This window comes from Peromyscus maniculatus, chromosome 7 (genome assembly GCF_049852395.1).
Source record: "Peromyscus maniculatus bairdii isolate BWxNUB_F1_BW_parent chromosome 7, HU_Pman_BW_mat_3.1, whole genome shotgun sequence".
Lineage (NCBI taxonomy): Eukaryota > Metazoa > Chordata > Mammalia > Rodentia > Cricetidae > Peromyscus > Peromyscus maniculatus.
The window spans coordinates 64,482,946-64,490,842 of NC_134858.1; the positions used below are offsets into that span (position 1 = coordinate 64,482,946).

General features: G+C 44.0%; 1 protein-coding gene across 1 annotated transcript; it reads left to right on the forward strand.

The window, feature by feature from the left end:
* The first annotated feature begins 965 nt into the window (after positions 1–965).
* Rps27l (ribosomal protein S27 like) lies at positions 966–4,226 on the forward strand. Its single transcript, XM_006979305.4, has 4 exons — positions 966–1,114; positions 1,807–1,915; positions 2,557–2,667; positions 4,038–4,226. Exons 1-4 carry the CDS (start codon positions 1,109–1,111, stop codon positions 4,064–4,066), a joined length of 255 nt encoding a protein of 84 aa, XP_006979367.1. The 5' UTR covers positions 966–1,108; the 3' UTR covers positions 4,067–4,226.
* Positions 4,227–7,897: the final 3,671 nt, after the last annotated feature.

Genomic DNA, 7,897 nt, shown 5'->3' on the forward strand with positions numbered 1-7,897 from the left:
GCAGCAGGGAGTGCCTCCTCTTCCTCTGAGGCAAGCCTTTTACAGAGCAAACCATCTCCTCAGCTCTCTGGCAGGTTTCCCAGTTTTGGATCACACAGGTTCACAGTATCAGTCAAACTTGTCTTCCTCACCGTGGGCCCTGGGAAATCAGCGTAACCTTCAGAGGGCAGGGGCCTCCTGGTGCCACCAAACACAGCAGCAAATGGGTTTTGTTTAAAAACTATTTCAGAGCAAAGCAAACCTGAGGTAAAGCCTATCCCGTGCGGAACCTCAAGGCCCACTCCTTAGAAGGAGCGTGCACAACACTATGAGCCTGTTCCACAGTCTTTCAGTGGGATCTTAGCAGTTAAGAACCATTTATTTATTTAGTGGTGTTGGGGATCGTGCATGCAAGGCAAGCACTCTATTAACTGAGCTATATCCCCAACACCAATATCATATTTTAACATTTAATTATGTGTGAATCTCTTTCTTCTTTTCTTCTTCCTCCTCCTCCTCCTTCTTCTTCTGTGTGTGCACATATGCATGCAGCGCCATCAGAGACTAAAAAAGACCTGCATATTCCCCTGGAGCTGGAGTTTGAGGCCGTTGTGAGTTGCCTGGCGTGTATACAAAACACCAAACCTAGGTCCTCTGCCGGAGCAGTAAACACTCTTAAGCGCTGAGCCCCGCCCCGCCCCCCCCCCCCATCATATTTCTAACACAGTGAAGAACAGATATTATTGTTCCGTGTGTCCCCTCACCCCCACCCCCTGCCCCGCATAATGAACAGGGAGAGGCCAGGCTGGCAGCAGCCTCAGGTCTGGCTTCCCTCTAATGCCTAATGTCCGAGGCCCAATAGCCCAGTGGCCCCGAGGCTTCCCAGGCCTGCCCGCGTGCAGGGCGGAGTCGGAGCTCAGCGCAGGAGCCTTTTCGATCTTCAGTAGACTCCCACCGGCTTGCAGGGCCGGAGCCGCACTACCGAGACGGAAGCCTAGAGCGGCCGCCCCGCCCGCGTCTCCCCTCCACTCCGCCCGGCCGCCTCTATCCCGGAAGTTGTAGCTGAGCGCTCGCTAGCGAGCACCTCTCCCCTGCGATCTGGAGCGCCGGTGCTGGCGGAGCCGTCACCATGCCCGTGAGTGTTTGCCTTGGGGCTCAGGCTCGCTTTCTTTCGGACTTTCTGCCCATCCGGCGCCTCGGCCGGCGGCTGAGCCCGCGGCGCCTCCTGCCCATCGCCGCGGCTCGTGGTGCGGGCTGGGGCGCGGCGGGCTTGTCCGGGCTTGCCCGGGCGGCGTGGCGTGGCGTGGCGTGGCCCTGCCTGGGCCGAGTGGGCGGCGGGTGGGGAGCAGCTCCCAGCCTGCGGTGGGCTTCGGCTTTCTGCTTGCTAACGTAACAGTCCTCGGAGCTGCTGGCACGTTCATTGCACCCCGGGCGGGCGGGCGGGCCGGACGGCACGCGATAGCCTGTGCCGGCCACCCGATATGGAGCCCCGGGGCTGAGATCATCCCGGCCTCGCGCTAATCGGCTGCGGCGCTTCCTCCGCGAGGCCTGGGCCAGAGGCTCGTTCTTACTTAGCTTTGCTGGCTTTCCAGCCGATCGTAGAAGAAAGGGGGTTGTCTACCATATGCGCCTCGACCGCCGTGAAGTCCCAGGACAAGGACTCGGCGAACGCAAAGTTTGGGTGGAAGTGGTCCCATTTTTAAAAGTCACATCCAAGTGCTCCCCCTGCCGAGTGTGCCTGTTGCTCCTGCTTTGCGGTGGTCGTGCGGTTAAATCCGCCAGCAATGTGCTTTGACTCCAGCAGTAACAATATGCTTCCTTACTCAGCTGGCTAGAGATCTATTACACCCTTCCTTGGAAGAGGAAAAGAAAAAACATAAGAAGAAACGGCTGGTTCAGAGCCCAAATTCTTACTTCATGGATGTGAAATGTCCAGGTAAATTTTCAAATTTTCTGGTCCTAAAGGAAATTTCTGAAAAGATCGAAGCTTTAGTAAGACAGGATCCACAGTTGAATAGAAATGAGATTACAGAATGGTCACAAGGGACATTTTAAATAAACGTACTAGTCGAAACATATGGGAGATACGTTTGACTTAAGTCTTTAAGCTGTTCATTAAGGTGATGCATTTTCCATTTTTAACGGTGCAATGAAAGTATGTTGAGTCTCAAATTGTGCTGTCTGATATGTTGGCCATTATCCATATGTGGCTGTTTAGTGCTTAAAATGTGACCGGTGAAACTAGGGACAGTCTTTAAGTGTAACACACTAAACTCTGAAGACATAACATGAAAAAGATGACAGACATGTCTATTACATGCTGAAGTGTTAATGTTTCATAAATACTAAGTTTAATAAAATGTCACCTTTAAAAAAAAAAACCGTAAGTGGCTTCTAGAATACTTTGTTAGGTGTGTGGCTTGCTGTTGTAGCAGGGACCAAGGTTTACAGCAAGTGTGTAAAAAACATCACTTATTATGTAAGCAACATGTATTTACATCGTGACAGGAAATGGGATGAGCCAGTGCTGTTTTCATCTACTTTGCAAACTTTGTGTTGTCCCCCTCCTCCTTTTAGGTTGCTACAAGATTACTACAGTTTTCAGCCACGCTCAGACAGTGGTTCTCTGCGTAGGTTGTTCAACAGTGTTGTGCCAGCCCACAGGAGGAAAAGCCAGGCTCACAGAAGGTATAGATAGCATTTGGTGTTTTCTATCCCAGTAATAAGACTTCAAATGTTTTCTTGTGGGCTCTTTAAAGAGTCCCCTGCTCAAGTAGCCGAGTTTAAGCTTGTGACACTGCAGCTGTTTTTCTAACTTTGGAATACTTGTGCTTAACTTGGAGTAAGTTAAAAACAAGTCAGAGTGGAAGCAGGTGTAACTGCCTACACTGTTGGACAGGGGTGTTTTTTTTTTTATCATGAGATTTTAAAATAGTTTGTTTATTATATATTTGGTACATAAAAGGGATTTTAAGTCATTGCTTAGTAAGGAACAAATACCTCAAATGGACAACTATTTAATGCCTAATTTAAAAATCTAATCTTTTTTCTTCACTTTAATGCAGTAAGTTAAAAATAATTGTGTGCAAAGCTTTTCATAATAATATATTCAAATTTACAACTCCACAATACTTGAAATTTGCTTGTGATATTCTGGGGAACTGAATTCCACATTTTCACTGGAAGAGTTACAGATGGAGATCTATTTGGTGTGACTGGATGAGATCAGAGTCCAAAGTCAACATAAGGTGTGTAAGAGTAGGGCGGCTGGGCGGTGGTGGCACACGCCTTTAATCCTAGTGTGCAAAGGCGGAAGCAGGCAGATCTCTGAGTTGAGGCCAGCCTTGGCTACAGAGTGAGTTCCAGGAAAGGCACCAAAGCTACACAGAGAAACCCTGTCTCAAAAAACAACAACAAAAAGGTGGAGTATGGTGATACACACCTTTAATCCCAGTATGGGGGGTGGGAGCAGAGGTAGGTAGATCTCTATGAGTTCATCCTGGTCTACAGAGTGAGTTCCAGGACAGCCAGAGCTATAATAACCTGTCTCAAAAAATCAAAAAGACACATAAGACTAATAGTGTTGTTAATATGCATTTGCAGGGTTGCTGAAACTTATCTCATGCCTTGATCTTGGAAGTTGTATGGATATGTTAACAGATGACGTCAAAGTGCATCTGTGGCAGAGTTCTGGCATGTGAGAGGAACTCTAGTCAAAGTTAACTTTGTAGGAGGGAGACTGTTGAATAGGGGAGTAAGAGGATCTTCAAAACAGTGTGAACTGATAGAGTCAGGTTTATGGTCTTAAATAGATTTCATGGTATTTGAAAACAAGGCACCATTGTGATCATGTCAGAATAAACTCACATGCAACATTTATTATAGCAAATTTCTGTTAATCATAATATTCAGAAACTTAAGTTTTCTACCTGAAATCTAGCATTCCTATGTCTAATTAATCAGATTTCTAAAACTTTTTTTTTAAAGTACTCTTTGCCACTAAAATCACACCACAGATAGAGTAAGGTGTTTAATGCACTCTCTTGATTCCTTTACAGGCTGTTCATTTAGAAGAAAGCAACACTAATCACCTGTACAAGTTCCTGAGTTTGTGTTTTTCACAGAAAGCCTTATCAAGTTCAGTGACTCTACCAAGACAATGTAACTGTGTTTGATTTTATAAAGTATACAACAGTGATCTCCTATTTTGGTGTCAGTTTTTCAATAAAGTTTTAATTATGGACAAATTCTCCCCTCTCCTTTTTTCTTTTGTAAAGTACATGTGGGTATGCTAAACCATTAGTTGTACTGGATATGTTGATCTTGGTTTAAACATTTTTAAAGTATATTTTGACTAGTTTGTGTCCCATTTCGAGTGTACACACCCTAAATATTTGACATTCTAAATTGCATTGAGGGTAAATATCTCTTTAGGATATTGCAGCTCCATTTTCACACGTGTAAGCAGAGTTCTGTCAAGCCATGGTGTTGCTGTTCCATGCTTAAATGTTCTTTGACATTTGTTTCAAAGGTATTGTCAGAATAGCTGTACTTCTTGTGTGCCAAAACCTCACCTTAGAAAAGGATTAGGGCCGGGGCTAAAGCTCAGAGCTAGAGCACTTGGGCCCAGCACACAGGAGCCCCAGTTCAATCCCCAGTACTTCGGAAAGGGAAAAAGAAGCCCTGTAGATTTAGTTTAAAACCTAGTCTGGCGGTGGTGGCACACGCCTTTAATCCCAGCACTTGGGAGGCAGAGGTAGGTGGATCTCTGTGGGTTCAAGGCCAGCCTGGGCTACAGAGTGAGTTCCAGGAAAGGCTCCAAAGCTACACAGAAACCCTGTCTCGAAAAGAAAAAAAAAAGCCTAACCATTTCTTAGGGATGTAGTTCTTATGCACTGATAGTCTGTAGCAACAAACGGAGCTGCTGCTGCTGTCCAGACCAGGGCTGGGAAGACCCTCCGCCTCAGCCCTGTCCATGTTCTGTTTTCACTCATGTCATGGTCTGTGTTTAGGACAATGAATATATATAGAGAGGGTGGCTTTATAGTGCCATCTTTGGTTTTCATTTTGAGTTTTGAGTAGTACATTATTCTTGGTTTGCAGTCAAACTTTCTAATGCAAATCTGGAAATATTTTTGTAGCTATATTAGCCCAGGCCCTTGCACATGTTAGGCATGTTAACTCTATCCCTGAGCTGTATTTCCGGGCCTAATTTATATTTTGATGTGACGTGATATACTAAGTTGAACTGTTAAAATTGTATCCCGCAAAATATGACTTGACTGGCCAATTCTTAGAATTTCTTTTAATGTGAGGAGACAGGATAAAGGACCAAAATATCCTCCAGAGTCAGATAGGTTTGAATCAAGTTCTGGTGGTCATTGGTTTGTGACATAAGAAAGGTAAGGACAGTTGTACTTGAGAGTTTTGAAGACTAAATGACATGACATACACCAAGTGCTTAGTTAGCATAATGCCTTTCACAAAATATGTGCTCTGCTAATAGTTGTGGATTTTTTAACTAAAAGAGATAGTGTCTATTCAAAATAAAAGTATAAAGTTGTGTTTTCCTCCAAATGTCCCTATTTCTTGGCAGACAAAAGCACAGTTGTGTTGACTGTTGTAAAAGAAGCCACCCCAAGTTTAATGGCTTAAGTGATGGTTTATTTTATGTAAGTTGGCTGGTTACTTTGCTGTCTCATCTAGTTTGACTTACACAGCGTCAGCTGGGAGTGAAGCTGAGCTGGATTCAGCATGGTTTCAGTCATGCCTCACGACTGGTGCGAGCTGGTGTGTGGGACAGACATCTTGGTTCGTCAGTAAGCCTGAGTGTCCTCAGTGAGTAAGTGGGGCAGTGGGCCTCAGGCAGTAAAGGTAAGCTTGACAGTCCCTTAAAGCTTAAGAGCAGGACTTCATACAGTGTTCTCAGCACATTCGGCAGGCCAGGAGCAGGAGGGTGGAGAAACAACTACCTATGATGGAGACTGGCAACATCACACCAGAAGAGAATGGGAGGAAATGGTGACTATTAATTCAATACCACAGAAGAATTTTAGATTCCATCAGTTACTTATTCCCTATCCTGTGAACATGTCCATAATCTGCTTTTTGTCTGTTTGAGACAGTCTATGTAGTCCTGGCCGTCCTGGAACTCACTAAGTAGACCAGGCAGACGTCAGATTCAAAAAGATCTGCCTGCCTCTGCCTCCCCAACCAAGTGCTAGCATTTAAGGCATGTGCTTTCACGCCTGTTCAGTTCTTAAATACTTTTATTTTTCCTGGTCTAAGTAAGCAGACTGTATGTGGGAAATTGGAGAAAATTCAAAAGATCAAAGGACATGTGAAAATAATCTCTAACTTCCTAAATATTAGGTAAAAGCAAATAAAAACAATTGTACCATCAGATGCTGAAAAAATAAAGGCATATAAACAAGGCTTATGTAAAACTATATTCAAGTGGTTTCTTTTTTGATATAAGTACAGAATGTCATATGGTTCAACCCACAATGTTACCTCTAATGGTAAAAAGCATCTATTAAGATATTAGATGGGGCAGCCGGGCGGTGGTGGTCTACAGAGCAAGTCCCAGAAACCCTGTCTCAAAATACTGCCCCCCATAAAAAAGATAGTGGATAGTGTAATTTGTAATTTAATGTCACAATTTGATAGTTGATAGCAGTTTCAACAAAATGGATTTATATAAACTTGACCAGGTTAAATAACAGTCTTGAATTTTGAAGAAGGTAGAAAATGTGTAGTATATTTGTATAAATGTGATAGAAAGCAATAGTACTTGAGTTTTGTGCATGGTGACAGATATGGATCTATTTGTAATCTTTACATATTGACATCCAGTTATGCCAGCACCATTTGTTGAAGATACTTTCTTTTTTCCATTGTATAGTTTGGGCTTCTTTGTCAAAAATCAGGTGTTCATATGTGTGTGGATTAATGTCTGGGTCTTCAATTTGATTCCATTGGTCTGTATGTTGGTTTTTATGCCAGCACCAAGCTGTTTTTATTACTATAGCTCTATAGTAGTGCTTGAGATCAGGGATGGTGATGCCTCCAGAGGTTGCTTTATTATACAGGATTGATTTACTGTTATAAAGAAGAAAGTGAAGAAACAGATGTAGGGCTGAGAAATACAGAAAAATTCTTTCATAAAATACATAAAAACTCGGACATCTTTCTTGTGTCTTCCTGTCTCTGTTGGCACACGGGTAATCTCCAACATATACCATCTGGGACTATTACAACAAAATATTCCAAAGTCAACACTCTAGTAAGCTATCTGGGGAGCCTACCTTCAGATGGCTCCTCATGATTCTCAGTATTCCTCCCTGTGTGCAGTCCACTCCTACAATGGATCAGGGTCCACCTGTGATTCTTGGACCAATAGAATTTGCCACAAGTGATGGTAGAGGGCTGTCTCTTCTGTACAACCTATTCTGTCACCATGCCTTCCTTGACATGATAGACAGCAACTCTGAAAATACATCTTCATTTCCCCCGTTGTTTCTGACAGGTATCTGCTCACGGTGGTGTAAACTTACCGATACAGTGAATTCTGACTGTCTTGTAACGTACAATGCATTGTTCCTGCTGTGTTATATTTCCACCCACTCTCTCATCCTCTCTTCCTCTCTCCTTAACTTGCTCTTAAGCCCACAACCATGACATAAGTAGCCAGGCAGCCCCATTGGGAGGTCCATGTTGACAAACAGGCCTCTTGCCACATCAGCCACAGAATCGACTGCAGGCCATCTTGGAAACTTTCCTCCAGTCCCAGGGACAACTACCACACCTTATTGGCAACCTCTTTAGACTCTGTCCCGGACCAGCCCAACTGCATTACTCAATTCCAGGGCCTCAGGAATGATGGGAGGAATATATATATATATATATATGAATGTGT

Bases quoted from the DNA above. Each gene is read 5' to 3' on its own strand.
- Rps27l (XM_006979305.4), top strand. The intron at 1,916-2,556 runs GTAAATTTTCAA...TCCTCCTTTTAG, and splicing joins CATGGATGTGAAATGTCCAG to GTTGCTACAAGATTACTACA. The intron at 2,668-4,037 runs GTATAGATAGCA...ATTCCTTTACAG, and splicing joins AAAAGCCAGGCTCACAGAAG to GCTGTTCATTTAGAAGAAAG.